The 19,780-nt window shown below is 36.9% G+C and overlaps 1 protein-coding gene across 5 annotated transcripts in view; it reads left to right on the top strand.

The window, feature by feature from the left end:
* Gtpx (phospholipid hydroperoxide glutathione peroxidase Gtpx) overlaps positions 1-12,245 on the top strand; it is a 53,710-nt gene extending 41,465 nt beyond the window's left edge. For all 5 annotated transcript variants that reach the window (XM_081743254.1, XM_081743253.1, XM_081743252.1 and 2 more), the window contains exon 7: positions 9,787-12,245. In XM_081743254.1, coding sequence (XP_081599380.1) covers positions 9,787-9,819 — 33 coding nt within the window. In that variant the 3' untranslated portion in view covers positions 9,820-12,245. The remainder of the gene's footprint in view (positions 1-9,786) is intronic.
* Positions 12,246-19,780: the final 7,535 nt, after the last annotated feature.

Here is a 19,780-nt window from a genome sequence, read left to right as displayed (position 1 = left end):
AAGAAATGAAACAAAATAATTTAGATTTGGTAGGAGTTTGTGAAGTTAGATGGGAAGGGAATGGGGTATTGAACAGCGAAGGATATAGAATGTTTTACTCAGGTAATGAAAAGGGCGGTCATAATGGCGTAGGAATAATTCTTGGAAAGCGCTTAAAGGAGAAGGTAGTGAAAGTAGAATTTATTGATGATAGAGTTATGATGTTAATACTTAAAGGGAAAACGAAGGATCTAGTGGTGATACAGACATATGCACCGACGACTTCGCATGCAAATGAAGAAGTAGAGGAAAATTATGAGAAAATAGAAGAAATTATAGATAGGGAGAAGAAGGGTGCATGCATAATTCTAATGGGAGATTTCAATGCAGTTGTTGGAGAAAAACAGGAAGGTAGTATCGTAGGCAAATATGGTTTAGGCGAAAGAAATGAAAGGGGAGAGGGACTGGTGAATTTCTGTAGACAGAATTCACTAGTAATTGGGAACACTTGGTTCAATCAGCACAAGAGAAGAAGATATACATGGAAATCACCAATAGACGGCGGAAGATATCAGATAGACTATGTTATGATTCAGGACAGGTATCGGAATAGCTTAAAGAACGCGAAGACCCTTCCTGGGGCTGATATTTTCTCTGATCATAATCTTGTGCTGGCCGAAGTAGATATTCAACTGAAAAATGTAGGCAGAAGAAAAGTAGGTAACAAAGTGTTGAATACTGAAAAGTTGAAAAACGAGGAAATAAGAAATCTTTTCGCTGAAAAATTCGAAGAAAAATGTTCAAACGAGGAAAGGATAGGCGCAGGTAGTAACGCACGGTGGGAACATATTAAACGTTGCTTACAGCAGGCTGCAGAAGAAGCAGTAGGTTACCGCGAACACAAAACTGCTAAGAAACCATGGGTTACAGAGCAGATGTTGCAGAAAATGAGGGAGAGGAAGATGTGGAAACATGTTGATACAGAAGAGGGCAGAAAGATGTACAGAAAGTTAAATAATGAATTACGAAGAGAAACAGACAAAGCGAGGGAAGAGTTTTACAAAAGAAAATGCGAGGACATAGAAGAATTAGAAAGAGTTGGGAAATATGAGGAAATGTACAAGGAGGTGAAATCTATGGAATTTCGGAGGAAACAAGGGAGTATCATGATGGCAGTAGAAAATAAGAATGGGAAGGTAGTCAGCGAGAGAAATGAGGTCATAGGAAGGTGGAAAGAATACGTTGAAGACTTATATGAGAGTAGGGATAGACCGTGTAGCCTAAATGTTGAAGTGGAAAATGAAGTAGGCGAGGACGATAAAGGATTTAGTATTCTTCGGGATGAGTTTGAAAAGGCTATATCCGAGATGAGGAATGGAAAGGCAACAGGAATAGATAACATACCAATTGAATTCATTAAAAATATAGGAGACAAGGGAAAGAAAGAATTGTGGCGACTATGCAATGAAATATATGAAACAGGAGAATGGCCAAGAGACTTTCTGAAAACGATCATGATACCGATGGCTAAGAAATCGAACCCAAAGAGATGTGAGGATTATAGAACTATTAGTCTCATATCTCATGCAGCTAAAATTCTGCTCCGAATACTGAACAGAAGGTTATATGGAAGAACAAATAAAGATGTTGAGGAAGAGCAGTTCGGGTTCAGAAGAGGCAAGGGCACAAGAGATGCTATTGGATTATTAAGGGTGATCGGTGAAAGATTTATAGAAAAAGGGAAAGAGGTGTATGTTGTATTTATTGATCTAGAAAAGGCTTTTGACCGCGTGAATTGGGAATTGTTGTTGGGAGTTCTAACAAAGATAGGGTTGGAATGGAAAGATAGAAGACTCATAAGAAACTTATACATGAACCAACAAGTAAGTGTTAGGATAGGGGAAGAACTGACGGAAGAGAGTGCAATTGGAAGGGGAGTTCGACAAGGATGCTGCCTCTCGCCAACACTATTTAATGTCTATCTAGAAGAGATAGTGAAAAAGAGCCTACATGATGATGATGGCATTTCGGTAGGAGGTAGAATGATTAGATGCATAAGATTTCCAGACGATATGGCCCTTGTTGCAGAATCTGAAAAGAAAATCAATAAAATGTTAGAAAAAATGAGAAGGGGCTTTGAAGAATATGGGATGAAAATAAATGTTAGAAAGACAAAAGCCATGGTGATTGGAACGAAGGGGTCTGTGTCAAATATAAAAGTAGGAGGGGAGAAAATAGAACAAGTGAATAGTTTTCGATACCTGGGTAGTATTCTTAGTAATGACATGAAATGCGAACGTGAAATAAAAGCAAGGATAGGAATGGCGAAAGAAGCCTTTAAAAGAAAGAAAAGTCTGTTTTGTGGGACCTTGAACAAAGAGTTGAGAAAAAGACTCATAAAGTGCTTCGTGTGGAGTGTTGTGCTGTATGGGGCGGAAACGTGGACATTGCGTAAGGGTGACGAAAATCGACTGGAGGCCTTCGAAATGTGGGTGTGGAGAAGAATGGAAAGAGTTAGTTGGGTCGAGCGGAAAACGAATGAGAGAGTGTTAGAAATGGTGGGTGAGAAAAGAACACTTTTAGATATTATTAGGAAGAGGAAGAGAAACTGGTTGGGACATTGCCTAAGAAGAGATTGTATCATGAGGGACGTCCTAGAGGGTTTGGTGGCGGGAAAGAGAGGGAGGGGGCGAAGGAGACTACAATTAATGGATGATATTAAAACAGAAAGATCATACGCGAAGACGAAAAGGTTAGCGGAAGACCGTGGAGCATGGAAGCTTCTCAGCTGCGGCAAGTGACCTGCCAATAAAGGCAGAATACCTATGATGATGATGATGAGTAGTTCCTTGTGCTTCCTTCGAACTTGCCATGTCTTGAAATCGAGTCTATATGCAATATGAAGGAGATATTCAAAAAACCGTATGTACACATGTAACACCGACAATCCCAGGCGAAATGTGGATGCGTCTACGTCTTTCATGGAAACTCTCTAAATCGTTCATTTCTTTGGGAGGTGCTTTGCAAATATAACACACTTGAGGAGATTTGTTGTCCATGAGTGAGTGCATTACACACTTTTTCATCGACCATAGTGAGAATGAGCTCGTGATGAACAGTAAATTGAGTTCCATTGACGATCACAGTTGATGGGTGAAGATCTTGAATCTGCTGTTCGATGCACTGGACTTCATGTATTGTCATATCTTTCGTTTCCTTGCAAAACCGAAATCTTATAGGGCAGCAGTATCTCGTTGATGACGTTCGGGGATTCTGTCACACTACAATTTCCTCGCCTACAACTAGCCGAATTGGCACGAAAGACATGAATAGCAGGTCTTCCTCAAAACATAATGTCTGCTTGTATACACTGTGACTTGTACTTCGATCACAACCCTGACGATTACAACGATTTTGATATTAAGGTCAAGGAGTTAGCTTTCTCGCTTGGAACACAGCTGACCTTGCAGTCGTTAGCCATCAGGAGACGTTCAACTATTTTGTCCAATAAAGCCTGCAATTTAATTTCTGCACTGACATCTGTAACAGTAATATTCTCATCTGACGGGTTACAATCTTTCTTAGCCTCGAGTAATTGGTGATAACTTGGATAAATGTCTGTGTTGCGTGTTTTGGCACCAAGATGTAGACAGTTGTATTGGTTTTTGGTTAACTTAGCGTCGAGAAACAATGCAAGCGCCTCTTCTTTGGTGTACGGTTTGGGTGAAATGTTCTGGTCTTTTTGAGCTTATAAACGCTTGTCTCATCTTACGAGCCCTAGTCGGAGTTGTTTCTGTCACTTCACGAAGTACTTTTGCTGCATCTTCTTGTGCCGATGTACTTGCAGATGTGCGTAAGTCTTCCGTTTTTCTCCGTTTGGTTCTGTCACTAGATTCTCGGAAATCCTTCCATGGACGACTGCCAGGATTTGGTCGACGTTCTATCGTCTTTCGACTGTAAACGTCAGTTCTCCATCAAGCCATTCTGTGTGTGTCTTCAGAAAGATGTTATGATTTCTGCTACTCTTATACAATTTTTGGTACACTTGGCTGCAGAACCTGGAAACAGTTCGTCGAATGTCTTCACTAACGTGGGCTGGGTGATCACCAAAGTCCAGTTGCGTCAAAACCAAAGTCTGGACATGCCGTGTTTGCTGCCTCACAAAGAAACACGTATTTCACGAATTCGCACATATTCGCACCTAAACTTTCTGAAAAACAATTCAACATGGATTATTCTTTTAGGCCATTTCAACAACTCTGCTGGGGAAAGCTGGGCACTACACTAAAACACTGCAGCTTTGTGGACCTTCTGCTAAAACATATTAGATTTTGTCACATTAACATTTTTTGTTCGAGGAAATGTAGATATGGAAGATACTGCATAGCCACTTTGGACAGTTCCAGTGCTTGAGAAGTATGTTGATGCCATATACAACAAAAGTTTCCTGTAACCACATATTCTTAGATACCAAGCCATGAACTTGAATGGCAAATGTCCTATTTGACAACTATTTCACAGACATGTTCACAATGGTTAACTTCACCCTTTCTAACTCACACATTACATGTTACTCGTGTTCATTATTTCTATATAGTAAACTATGGATATTTAGCAACAAATATACTAAACCAGTGCCCTTCTAACCCAATTTAAAAAAAAAAATAAGTTTTGGCCAGCTTTTTGCTCGTCCTGAACTACTGGGTTGGTGCAAAATGTGCGTTTCTTGGTGAACGTGAGAACTCACCGTTTCAAAGAACGATCGCAAGGGCAATACAACATTCCTCTGCGACCGTAAATCACATAATTATGCAATATTTACATCAAGTAAAGAGAGTAAGTCTCGGGTTCATATGCTCCATTTCTCACGTATCATGGAGAGGAAGACAAATAGTCGAAAGCTATACGAACGCCATCTTGCAAGTGACAGAAGTTTCAAGTGATTCTGGACAAAGCAGGAGTGATAGATCTGTTGGAATGTGATGAAGAAAAGGCATTTTCATTCATCCCCATGATTCTACAGGTCATTGCGACTGGATACGTGAGTGTGCGGAAAGTTTTCCATTCATGGTTCAGAGGTTTTATGGTTGTTGGTGGTTACTACTATAGTGGCAAACTTACGCTATTCAAGGTGAAACATCCTGAAGTCACTTTACACCATGATATTTAATCCCTGTATGTTATGAATGATAAGGTGTTAGAAACAGTGAGAGAGAAAAGATTACTTTTAGATGTAATTGAAAAGAGAAAGAATATCTGGTAGGGACATTGGCTGAGAAGGAATTGTATCAAGAGACGTTCTATAGGGTATGGTGGCAGAAAAGAGAGGAAGGAGACGAAGGAAGCCACAGTTGATGGAAAACAGAAAACGAAAAGGTTAGCTGAAGACAATGGCGCATGGAAGCTTTTCAGTTGCGGCAAGTGACCTGCCAATAATGGCAGAATGCTTATGATGATGATGATACGCCAGTGACACATATCGCGTTGTCATTCACCAGGACAAGGCGTTCAGTCCTACAGCGAAAGCAGCGATGAAGTATATGGAACAAATGACACATGAAACGGGAACTCATGTAGTTTATATATATATATATATATATATATATATATATATATATATATATATATATACTAAATACATGGAAGTGCATCGGGACCGTAATACGGCAAATTGTGGAGGCGTTAAAATATTAAATAATACTTTTGATAAAGTGGATACTTTCAAATATTTAGGATCAATATTAACAGACGAAAATCATATACACGAATAAATTAAATGTCGATTAAAAACAGGGAATTCGTGTTACTATTCGGTTCAAAATCTCTTTCGTTGCGAATTCAGTCGAGGAATTTGAAGCTTAAAATATATAAAACGATAATCGTGCCTGTTATTCTGTATGGCTGCGAAACATGGTCGCTTACTCTGAGGGAAAAACGTAGACTGAAAGTATTTGAGAACAAGATCCTGAGACGAATATTCGGACTCAAGAGAAACGGGAATGGGAAATGGCGGAAACTTCATAACGAGGAACTACATAATCTGTACGGTTTACCAAACATTGTTAGGATCATCAAATCTAGGAGGCTCAGGTGGGCAGGTCATGTAGCCAGGATGGAAGAAAGTAGAAACGCTTTCAAAGCATTGACTGGAAAACCAATCGGAAAACGACCATTAACTAACTAACTAACTCTATGGCCTATGGAACCCGGAGGTTCAGTGCCGCGTTCACAAAAGCTCTCCACTGACTTCTATCCTTAGCTAATTGCATCCAGTTTCTACTTTGTATTCCTATCTCTGCAAGATCCATCTTAATATTGTCCTCCCATCTGCGCCTAGGTCTTCCTAATGGTCGTTTTCCTAATGGTCGTTCTCCTAATATGATTTTCGTCTGTTAATATTGATCCTAAATATTTGAAAGTATCCACTTTATCAAAAACATTATTTAATATTTTAACGCCTCCACAATTTGCCGTATTACGGTCCCGACGCACTTCCATGTATTTAGTTTTCTCTGCATTTACTTCTAAACCCATGTCCCTGCAACGTTTAATAAGATCTCTGCATTTATTTCTACTGTTCTCCTATCATCCCCTATTAAATTTACATCATCAGCATATGCCATAACCTGGTGAATGCCGTTCAACTCTAGGCCCTGGTTGCTATCTTTGATTTTCCTTATGGCGTATTCCAGCACAAAGTTAAATAATAATGGCGACAACGCATCTCCTTGTTTCAGGCCATTTTCGACGTGAAAGCTCGTGGACAAAAACTTTCCTACCCGGACTTTACTTTGGGATTCACTTAAACATATCTTAATTAATCTAATTAGCTTTCTCGGTATTCCAACTTCTGTAAGAACGTTGTATAATGTTTCTCTCCTAACCGAGTCGTAAGCCTTTCTAAAATCAATAAATAGTTGATGTACCGGGGTATTGTATTCCCACTTCTTTTCGAGTATTTGGCGAATGGTAAATATTTGGTCGATAGTTGATCGATTTCGTCTAAATCCGCACTGATAATCTCCAATAATTTCATCTGCGTATGGGGTCAATCTTGCTAACAGAATATTTGAAAGGATTTTGTAGGATTTTGACAGAAGAGAAATGCCTCGATAATTATTACAGTCAATTTTGTCGCCTTTCTTGTGAATTGGAACAATGATTGATTCTTTCCACTCTTGTGGCAATTCTTCCTTGTTCCAGATAAGGAGAATGAGTTTGTGTATCTTGTTCCACAATTTTTCGCCTCCAGCTAAAATTAACTCAGCCGGAATTTCATCTACACCCGGAGATTTGTGTTTCTTCAATTTCTTTATAGCGGCTTCCACTTCTATTCGATTGGGTTCTGGAATATACGGTTCTGCGGTGTGTATCTCCTTTTATCCACGCACATTAGTTTTTGGCTGCGTGTTTAGCAAATCGTCAAAGAAATCTTTCCATCTATTTAAGAGGCTATCCGTATCGGTGAGAACTGTTCCGTCAGATTTCTTTAATATATAAGCACGAGGTTGATAGCCTTTCTTAAATTCGCTGATCCCCTTATACATGACCGAATATTTTTATTTTTACTATTATCTTCAAGTTCCTTAATTTAGCTTTCAAAAAATCCCGTTTCTTTGTTCTAAAAGTTTTGGAAGTTTCCCGCCTGATATCTGCGAAATTTTGTGTAGTTGTTTCATTCGGATTTTGTAGCCACCGTAATTTTGCCTGTTTTCTCTTCTCTGCTAGTTTAATGCATTCTTGGTCGAACCATGGTTTGTTCATACTTATTTCCGCGTGTCCCAATTTTTCTATTGCTGAACTTTTAATGCCATCTCTAATTTCAATCCAAGTATCCTCAACACTAGTGCACTCCGAGTCTTCTAAAACCGCGAATCTATTCGAAACTTCAATCTGGTATTCCTCTCTTACCTGGCTCTCTTCTAATTTCTTTAAATTAAATCTCTCCGTTTTCGGACATTGAATATTACCTTTATTCAACGATAATCTCTCCCGTATTATCGCTACTACCAGGTAGTGATCAGTGTCACAATCAGCCCCTCTAAACGACCGGACGTCAATTATGCTAGATTGTCTTCTTCTATCTACTAAAACGTGATCAATTTGATTATGTGTTTTTCCGTCTGGTGATGTCCAAGTGTATTTATGAACGTCGCGATGTGGGAATTTTTTACTCTTCACGATTAGGTTTTTGGATGTTGCAAAGTTCACGAGTCTAACACCGTTGTCATTACTTTCCTTATGCAAACTTTCGTTCCCTATAATCGGTTTGAAAATATCCTCTCGTCCTACCTTCGCATTGAAATCCCCTAATAGAATCTTCATATGGTATCGCGGGAGTTGGTCAAATATCCGTTCCACTTCTTCGTAAAAACTATCTTTTATATCGTCACCCTTATCTTCAGTTGGAGCATGTTCATTTAAAACAATAATATCACACCACCAACCCTTAAGAGTAATAAAAGAAAGTCTGTCAATAACAAATTCAACACGTTTAATTGCTGGTAATATTCGTTTGTGAACGAAAAACCCTGTTCCTAACTGGTGATTTTTATTTCCTTCCCCGTAAAAGAACGTAAAATTTCCGGAATTCTCAGATCCATTTCCTTCCCACCTAACTTCCTGAACTCCTACTAAGTCCATCCTGTATTTCTCTAACTCACTCGTTACAGATTTTAACGCGCCTGCCCTATAAAGACTTCTAATATTCCATGTTCCAAATCTCATGTCCATTTTCTTTTGCTGATGTCTTGCCAAGTTATCAGTCCTTGTCCGAGGCTTTTGTGAATGTTTCTGAACAAGTACCTTTTTTTACAGGATGAGGGTGTTAGCCTTACCCAAACCCCCAAGCTGGAGGACCACTCCTAGTCGTCTATCCGCGACTGCTTATTCAGTATATTCGCAGCTAACTTCTATATCTAGAGGCCTTCTCCTCGATCCGCAACCTGAGGACGCGCCATGCCGTGGTGACAGGAGGAAAACGAGATCCATCTTAATATATATTGCGAGATCCATCTTAATATTATCCTTCCATCTGCGCTTAAAGTTTCCTAATGGTCGGAAAACGGATCTCGCAATATATATATACAGACATGTCGTGCGAAACTCCCTAATGCATCTCCATGGATTTTGGTGGGTTCTCGTTGTGGAAAAAACGTTAGGCACTCGGTGGAAAAAACGTTAGGCACTCGGTGGAAAAAACGTTAGTCACTCGATGGTGTTTGAAAAGTTTGCGAAGAGAAATGAAAACCGGCTTGATCAAAATGTACTTGACCAGTCTTTTTTTCAGTGGACTGAGATGCAGGGCGATATCTAACGGGCAGGCCTTATACATCAAACACAGCCGCTATTAGCGTCGCAGTATTTTTAAAGCTCTTGATGGTATGAAATTCGTTACCATAAATTTGAAACGACATGAATTTACGTAAGCCAGCATGTGAACCATTCTTAGTTCTATCGTCCTATGTCATATAGCTTTCACTACTTTAATACTTATATATATATATATATATATATATATATATATATATATATATATATATATATATATATATATATATATATATATATATATATATATATAAAATTTAACGAAGATGGGAAGTTTAAAATACAAATGTTACAGGTAACCAAAATACATTTATTATTGTTAAGTTTTATAGTGTTGTGCTTCTCACAGCAGAAAAAAGTACTTTTAATATTTTGTGTAAAACCTAATCTTTTTGCTTCATATGTTATATAAAACCTAATCTCCCTTATTTTTTAAGTTTCTAACATTTATTTTTTCTACATTGATTTCTGAAATAGCAATTAGAGAAGAATTTGGAGAAATACTTCTAGTTAGAGATTCTATAGCTCACATCAGTCAACGTGATACCTTGGATCTGAGCCAGTTTGGAATTTTTCGACTGACTGATATGTGATAATTTATGTACAGTAGTGTTGTTTTTGTATAATCATTTGTATATATAATGATTTATGTGTAAATGTGTTGTTCTGCGCTGTGTTAAAGATGAAGAGTACGTTGAAAAGGGTCTATCTAAAGTAGTAGGACATTATTTTGCTGGACTATTTACGCTTGTATGTCGAATACTCAATTTCTCACTTCTTGATATTATCTTTGACATCATGTTCTTAGCAGTTAGAGCAGATTCGGTTATTATTGTACAGTTAATTAATTATTAAAGAAATAAGTCAGACGAATGCTGTTAGTGCGTCTGAGTCAACTAGCATCTTTCCTCTAGTTTGTCTGAAAACAAAACATTCTTTTTAATTATCAGCGTAATTATTAAACGTACAGACTATATTTTAATATTAGTGATAAATATAGTACATTTGTTTTAAGAGTAAAGTTAATTTACTGTTGCTGAATAATTAGTGTTTAGTACATATTTTCGTAATAACAACAAATATTCATGATTTCACTTTCTCTTCTTCTTCTGCTAATATATAAAGAATAATAATAATTCACTATTAATAAATGTCTAATCAAATTCAGCAAATTAAATAAATGTTAATAGGGAAGGAGATTAAAAGTTTTATTAACAATCATGATAAGTATTTAAAGGAACTACTTTTCATGCTCAAAGATGGTTTTCGTAATCTAGCAAATTCATAAACACTTGTTGAGATATTCTGTTGTTGTTTAGCTTATTAGCTCTCATGATGTGTAAAAAGTTTTAACTACACCGCTAATCTATCCTTAACGGGTACTATTTTGGTAATATGATTGTAATTGAAACTATTTACGATTTGAAATGTCTACCAGTTTCATTTTCTGCTGTTTCTGTGTAGCTATACTAATATAAAAACACTTAAGAACGAAAAGACATGGACATCATAAAATACTATATAACAGTACAGAAACTAACATTTGAACGTCAGCTATATATTCTGGCACGCCTTGTTTACATTGTAAGAGTACTAAAAAGCTATTAAGCAATACGTTGTTCTACTTAATTCATTGTGTTAAGTCCTGATAGTAAATAAAGAAAATAGTATTCTTTTAAAATGGTTCTTCACACTTTTGCATTACTTAATGTAATTTGTATGAGCAGCTGCGAAGTTCTTTGATCTATTTATGTAATCCACATGAAGTTTGGTTGGTTGTTTTGTGTAAATATAGTAAGTGTGAGAGCAGATTTTTTTCTATTGTTCTTTTGAACCTGATGAAATCTGTTTTGTAGCAGAAATATTGTGAGTGTTACGTTTGCATCTAAGATGTAAATATATATATTTTAGAAAAAGAGAAAGTCGCATTCTTTTATAATAATAGAAGCAAAGAAAAACATTATATATAAAAGATAATATCCCAGCATGTGATTATTTTTATCTAAGTTTTACCAGAAAAGAAATATTTTTATGACTTTGGCCCCTGAAAACAAAATAATTATCTTAGTAAATATGTATAATACAATCAGCGTTATTGTAAGCGGTGATAGCCATACTTATTGATTTCCAAATAAAATTGAATGTACGATGCTTTATCTCATTATATGTTACGTACCTGCAGTTTAGAAAACTTTCCATAGAAGTTCTGTTATTGTATATTCTTAGAACTTGGTATGTTTATGTTCTTGTGAATACAAGGCCAGTCTTAACAATAAAATTAAGAAGTTCCAGTTCTCCAGTTGTACTTAATATGTAAATATTCTATTTTATTGTTTATTCTGCCCTTCTGATATTTTGTTTAATTGATAAAGTAAATTTTCAGAACTACATTGGATTTAGTTAAAAACATGATTATCATGGAATTTCTATATAAAACTGTTCATCTTTTTCGTTACTTTTTAACTTGAAAGATATCCAATTATTTTTTGGTAGCTTCAGGTAGCATAGAAAACACTGATAACTTCACCTGTTGTATTTTGATTTATAATGATCGTTGAAGTACGTCAAAAGACCCAATAATAAACATAGCTTTCATGCATATATTACAGTGTCATGGGGGAAAGAAGTTACATAAGTTTTCAGCGAATTCCCATTAAGTAGTAAATGCATAATTTAATAATGAATTGTTCTCGAAAGTTTAGAATATGGATTAATATATGTACTGACTAGGTACGTAGATTAATTGCAATATCATTGATGTATATTTTTGTAATATATCTGTTAAGTAAAACTGATTTTGATGGAGACTTCTGTAATATCCGTAAAATTGTATACATTTTAAAAATCAAACATTCCTGTAAGTAATGAAATCTGGAACTTCTGACGTTCGAAGCAAACGTGTTTTGTATAATAAAGTAATTATCATTTGCATTATCGTCATAGATATTTTGACATATTGACAGATCACCCTGGTCACAACTCAGAGTTTTCATGGTTTCCTGTTAATATCCTTGTCTTGAGTTAAAAATGTTCTGTTTTAATGCCATCAACTGAAGCCTCTTTTACCTTCTTTACTTTTCTCTGCCTCCGTTTCTTCTCATCCAATGCCCAACTAATTTCTCTTCCTCATTTTAATACCTCGAATATTGTTATTTTCTCCCCTGTTACACATCACACAGCTATATATCAAAGGCAAGAAGAACCTTATGATTCTTATGATCTTGAAGCTTTGCTAGCGTCTACTATTAATCCAATGTTCTCGGGATTGCTGCCAGAGTGAGTGAGTGTTGTGCTGAGCTTCCGTTACCATACAGCGGCAACATCTTCAGAGCTGTGTTGAAGTGTGCTGGTCGTACAGTTTATATTGTGATCTTAAGAAACGCTGTGTTCCTATTGGTTGGCCAATGGCGTGCTCTGATTTTGCTGGTGGAAACTGCTCTCTGATTGGCTGATGGTTCTTTTCGTACTGAGAAGCTGCATCCAGATGTCAGGTAGATGATAACCTTCGTCTCTGTTGATGGATGGTTTGTATGTACGGATGAATAGAGACTCATGTATTTTCCTGTCCCAGAATATAAACTGTACGACCAGCACACTTCAACATATAGCTCTGAAGATGTTGCCGCTGTATGGTAACGGAAGCTCAGCACAACAACACTCATTCTGGCAGCAATCCCGAGAACATTGGACTTGTGATTCTTCTTCCTTATTTTTTCTTTCCAGCTGATTTTTCCATCCTTCTCCATATCTACATCTTGAACCTTAATATAATGGATATGATTATAATTGTAGTAAAAGATGTGTGAAAGTACACTAATGTGAGTATCACTGTTCAGCTCTACATTGTAACACTGGATGGAAGACTCAAGAGTACATTCTTTAGCCACTTTTTTAGAAGTGGCATTTATTAAATATGTCATGGTAACTGTTTGTGGGAATATTTACCTTTCATTTCATTAATGATGATAATTGCATTTACAATAGCAAAAGGAGACGTTTGCTCTGGGGTGTGTTACCCCTGTTAGTTTTCATTCTGACCCGAAACAAGCTGTTTCAAAATGGGACTGCCTGGTTCGAATATCATCCAATATTTAGAACTTACGAAAAGATGAATTTTATTGTTCCGTTCCTTAACACACAATCACCCCAGATAAGTAACATTTCGATTGTATAAGGGTGCTTTCTAGAATGGTGTAACCCTTTTAGGATTTCCACTTTCTGAGGTAAATTTTAGACTTTCACTCAGACAGCTTCTGCTTCATTACTATTTATCGTAGGATCATGGTTCATACCTCGTTGTTTTTTTTTTTCTTTCTTCAAGATAGAGCTTGCTTTCCAATGGTACCACTTGCTTGTCCGTATTATACACCAGAAACGGGAAAATCAGGTAAAACCGGGAGATTTTTCGAAAACAAAATTTCGAAATTTTTGCGCCCTCTGGCCCGGGTTCACGTAGGGATCTGATTTTTTAAAACTAGAATACGTTGTTATGTATATAATACGTGTGCAAAATTTCAATCTTGTATCTTGAAAACTAAGGCCGATAGAAATTTTTGAAAGTGTGAAGGTGACCAATTTTTCACACACACTACATACAGGACGTTAATGAACTAAACCGACAAACTGTAGGTGATTCCTTACATCAAAAGAAGAGAAACAATTCATATGGACTTGTGGGGAAAAGTGCATAGTTTCAGAGCTAGGGCTGTCCAAAATCGCGAAAGAGCCAAATTTCAACAGGCCTGATTTCGTATTCGAGAAACTGGGCGATAGTCATTATTAGCGTAAAGGAAGTCACGCGTACGCAATCCAAAAAATGCATATTTCATTAATGTTTAATGGGTGTACAGAGTATTCCCTGCAGGGTGAAATTCCCAGACATACCATGAACCGAATTTTGAGATATGCTCTGACTTTATGATTCGTCCAAAGTAGGCAAACGATAAGCCTTGATAGCAGTGAACATGGACGCGATGTCGGAAGTGTTAAGGATCGTCAGCAGCACGGTCCCTCGTACTCGGGGAAAAACGCATGGTGCGATATTTTCTTTCATGCTTATAAGTGAAGAAATCGTGAAATATACCGTGACAAAATACATGTCATCACAAGTTATTCCGAACACAAAAATCATGGAGCTGCCGGTTCCTAACACTTCCGACTTCCCTCTGAAGCATTGGATGCCCATTGTTGTCAAGGTTTACCTCCTGTCTACTTTGGACCCTTCTTGAAATCAGGGTATGTCTGAAAACTCTTGAGAGCATATCTGAGAAATTTAACCCTTTAGAAAATACTCTGTACAGCTATTGAAAATTGACGAAATATGCAATTTTGGATTGGGTATGTGTGGCTTCCTCTACGCTGATAAGGACCACCCTCCCCCCTCTTTATAAGTACTAAAGGGCTATTCACCGGATTCGTTAACTGTTATATTCGATTGTTTTGGTTATTTATTTTAGTTTTCTTTGAAACAATTTTGGTCTTAGACCAGGCAGGGGCACTCTGCATTGAAACTGTTATGATGCAGTGTTTCCAATTACACATTATAAATATTTAATATTTATAATTTTTCTGATCATTTCATTGGTACACGAGTATTTTATTTTCTATTAGTTTATTACTTCAAACCTTAACATCTATATTTCACTTTGTTATAATCACACACACACACTCACACAGAATAGTTTCAATATTGATAGGAGAGAACTCTGCAACTCTGGTATTATCAAGTATTTTTAACCGCAGAATTTACAAGCAGCAGCCTATAACACTGACTGGAGATGGATATTTGATAGGAACTTCTCAGTTCGTTATTCTGCGGGAATCTGCAGCAGCATTGGAACAATGGCAGATCGTTCTCTTCGAATTGAGAAAGAACTTTAAAAACTTTTACATGAATCTGACATAGAAGGCAGTGAGAAAAAAAAAAAGGAAAAAAACCTGTCAGGTTTTGATGCAGAAAATATTGATTTGAACATTTTATTTGATAATGCAACTGGAACAAATGGAAACAGTGGTACGTTTGTTCCACTGAATACCTTGTAATATTCTTCATGCTGTAGTGTTGTTAGTTTGAAACACTGACAGACAAGTAGAAGCTTGTTTGCCTACGTTTTACATGTGCACTCTATAGGTGTAAAAAAAAAAAAAAAAAAGTTATGCTAATAGGAAAATTGCAACTTGATGTTAGGTTGGTAACATTGTTCCTCTGGTGTCATCCGCTATAGTGCCCAATGGAGGTTCCTCCCACTGTCTTTCTTTTCGCGGAAACAAAATTTCGGGGAAAGAATTTAGTCATTCCAAGGTTAAGGTTAACTAGGATGGAAAGTATAAAGGGTTAACCCTGAATTCAATGAAATAGTTAAATATAATCCACACTTCCCCATTCCACCCCACTCTACCGTACCATCGCCGAAATGCATTTAGAAGCCGCCTTTGCACACACAATATACTGTGCTAAGTTACTATTGATCTGTATGATAGGTTTTCTATATATAAAAAAAATAAGTCATAGTAATTGACATAAATAAAATAACTTAAACAATCACACACATATAGTTGATAACACTGTACTTGGAAACCTAGTAATCATAGAGAATAAAAATATATGATGTCTTAGAGATCCCAAGTTCATATCAGACAATAAAAATTAATTTCCGTGAAAAATAATGACCTCTAAGTTGTGGGCCTCAGAGGGCTTCCCGTTGGTGTTTGATGTAACCCAAAAATACTTTAGTGTTTCTTGGGTTAAAAATTCATATTGGACAATTATTTATGAAAGGTGAAACTGATATGGAAATTCTTCATAAAATTGGTATCTATATTCGTGATAGTAAAGAAAATAGTTACCTTCATTGCAGTGAGTGAACTTTATCTAAAATATAATTTTTTAATTTGACAGTATTGTATGATTAATTGGTTATCAAAGATATTTGCAGTAGAAATGTATTTTATCAGATATAAAATTAATTTAATGCATAAAATTTCTAATTACATACTTATTTGCATACAATTTCTAACTACTTACTTTATTTCAGTCTAATTTCACTCATTTAAGTGTCAGTGATTATTGTAGAGATTTTAAACCAAGAAGTCTTACAAGTATTTGGTTTGGAACTAAAAGTTGAGAACATACAATAAAGACAATAAACACCAATTTTAACACCAAAGCAACAAATTTGAAATTTACATGTGTAACAATTATTATACTTTTAATTATTTCATCATATTTTCATGTTTTAAAAAATATCCCCAATCTTCAAGGTTCAAGTTCTTTACGAAGACTGAATGCCTCAACACGCTCGGCTACCGTCCGCATATGTATATCTTATTATTATTTAACAAGAGTTTCATTGCCATCCGAGGATGGGCGGGCTTCGGGAGACAATACCTTCTTTGTGATCAGGGATATTTTCAAGTTTTTGAAGCGTTTAATGTGTAGAAAGATTGCAGGCTCTATGATATTATGTGCTGAGATGAGAAAACTTAATAAGGGTGTACGTCTTACAAAGACCGGAGAGAAAATGCACTTCCCTCTGTATAGATCTGCGGGAATTGTAATGTATTTAGGCTTACCTTTTCGGACGTAGTCTCTGAAAGGGTTTCTAGCTTTTTCTGAACAGAAGTGTACCATATGCAAGTCCACATATCAAAGAAAGTTTGAAAGGGTAAACAGAATATAAAAATGGAACTCATGCATGTAAGAATGTCAACTAAACAATTTAATACGTAGATCTACCGACCTAAATGTATAACTCTATTTTTATATTTGGCTAGTTAAAATTCTAAGTAATTAGTAGAAAGTTCGATAATTTATACAAATGAAATTGAACATTCCTGTAGGAAGGGTTATTTGTACACTTTTGTATATAATTCTACCCCTGCCCTTTACACTAGCATCCAAAAAACTGAAGTCATGGTGTTCCTGGCAGGTTTCATTCACACCCACGACCTTTCGAGGTGGACAATCAACATTTTCTCATTGTATCGGCGTCTATTTAGTTTCTGGAGTATAGCAGTGTACCCATGTCTTGTCGGTGATTATGAATCTGTGCATAAATCAGTTGGATTTTTATTAAAACGGGCTGATGTTCTTACGAGATTTTGATTTCGATTTGTTTACGTTTAAGAGTAAGCAGTTGTGGTCCTGACCTTGCAGACACTCTTTTTAAATCAAAATGTGAAAGATTTCATCTGAAATCTATAAGTAGATCTGGGAGAATTGTTTGCTCGTCAGATCATACAAACTTCCTTATCAAGAAAAAAGAAAGCAGAGTATGCATGGCCAAACTTCTGTATTTATGGAACACGAAATCGTGTGATTATCTAATATTTCTATTTGCTTTATTGAGATTCATGTCTGAAAGTGATGCTATATAGACTAAAGAAATTGAGAAACATAAATATGGGGCTTTCTATATACACAATGAAATGTTTCATTCACTTGTACGAATTCAGTATGGAGGATGCGGACGGAAGTTCAGATCCTTACTGTCTAAATTGGGAAAACGACTTTGGAATATGGAATTTCTCCAGCCAGAATTCAAAGTTTTTCTTCTTGTATATTTCAAATATTGCACATCATACTTATCATTTAGCGGATAAAGAGAGACCTTTGGCTATTTAATAATTAACTTATAATCTCAAACTTTTTCCTTGTCAATTGTTTCTTACATTTGCACATAATTCATGTACATTTCTCCAAGATGTAATTGCATGCCCAAATTTTTCAAAGTCCCTTTAAATTGTAGATTTGGCAACAAGCATTCGACATAATGGTAGGGGAAGTCATAGGAAAAAAATTAACGAGACTTCCGAACACAGATCATAGTTTGCTGTTTCAGATACTCAGTTCTCTTAATGTAATTTAATGTAATGATACACTCAAAACATCATAGTACTTGGTAAGTGCAGAAAACTTGGTTGTATGTAAAGCACACACGCTTTTCGACCACAAAATTCGTTAAAAAAAAGGAGAAAGTTGGTAAGAAATTCGTTCTCTATCCACAAAATTGTAATGAAACATCGTAGTTGTTTCAATAGCCATGCGTGCTAATTTCTTACTTTCTGTGGATTTGGTACCTTTGAACATGGTTCGAATCCCACTCGATGCTCTTGCTTTTTTTCATTTTGTAATTTTTCAGTTATTCTTGCCGTACACTTATATAGTATATGTACAGAGGTTGTTCAGCCTACATTTGGCCGATTTTGTTCCTTCTCCCTCCCGGGCAGAATGGACTCACCCGACCTGGCTCGTGGTGTCCTGCAGTGTTGTGCAGTGGCTTCCTGGGAACGGAGTTGTTTTTCTGCGCGGACGACAATAACGCCAAAACAGGACCATTGTTGTGAGTGAGTTAAATTTGTTTCCAAGTGTGTGTGTTTCCGCTCTGTGACCAAAATGCCGCCCAAACTAAGCCGGTTTTGGAAAGGCTATGTTGCGGCTCTTTATGACACCCACTTTAATGTTTCTGTAATTAGAAAACAGTGTAAGAAGAATGGTTGCAACATAGTTTAAGTGGAATAAAAAATGTTATTAAAAGTATGGATCACCAAGAAAGTTGCCTAGGAAGCGGGAATGCACCAAGGCCACCTGCACCATGCAGAGGAAACTTAAGCAAAATGACAATGCAAGAAAATCCGCCAACACAAAGGTGTATGGCTAGTCGTCTTGACGTGTCTTTGGGAACTGTGAGCCGGACGTTACACCCTCAACTTAAGCTGGAAAAAGTCATGAAAGCTCGCGGCCATCTTCTCACGGATGCCCACCAAAAGGAACAAAATGTAACGCCCGGAAGTTGTACGAACGGCATCTGGCAAAACAAAGGTGGATGTACGTCGTAACGCCCGATGAAGCATGGATTTACCTTTCCGACTGCGGCAAACTGAGAGCCATCATGTACCGAGAAAAAGACGCTAGGAACTTCAGAAGGTGGGTCCGTGTCTGTAAAGAATCCTTCCCAAAAGAGTACATGGTCGTTACTGGCTACTGTTACCGAGATAAACTGAAGATTCGTAGGGTGGCGAAGAACTGCAAAATAAATTCGCAGTATTTTCAGGAGCAGATCATGCGGCCGATCTACATGAGATTCCAACAATGTAGGGAAATGACGCCAATCTGGTGCGCATTCACATAGACAAGGCCTCATCGCATACCTCACGATCGTCCCTTGCACTCTACAGGGAGATGGAGGAGGCAAGTGGTATACAGGTATACCTTTCAATGAGGTACCTGTTAAATCTCCAGATGCAAGTCGTATGGACTATTGTGGATTTGGATTGCTGAAGCGGGCTTTGGGAAAACGGCGTGTGAGAACTGTGGAAGGACTTTGGAAAGCTGTGCAAAGGGAATGGGACGAAATTCCCCTTCCAGAAGCCTATTACAGTGGAAATTACGCTGTCGGGCTATTGTTAGGAACCAATGGAAACACATCGAGCACTTACGGACCTGGCGCCATGGATTCTTCTAAATTTTTAG

Source organism: Thermobia domestica, chromosome 16 (genome assembly GCF_964235325.1).
Source record: "Thermobia domestica chromosome 16, izTheDome1.hap1.1, whole genome shotgun sequence".
In the NCBI taxonomy this organism is placed as follows: domain Eukaryota; kingdom Metazoa; phylum Arthropoda; class Insecta; order Zygentoma; family Lepismatidae; genus Thermobia; species Thermobia domestica.
This window is presented reverse-complemented; position numbering and strand designations above follow the sequence as displayed.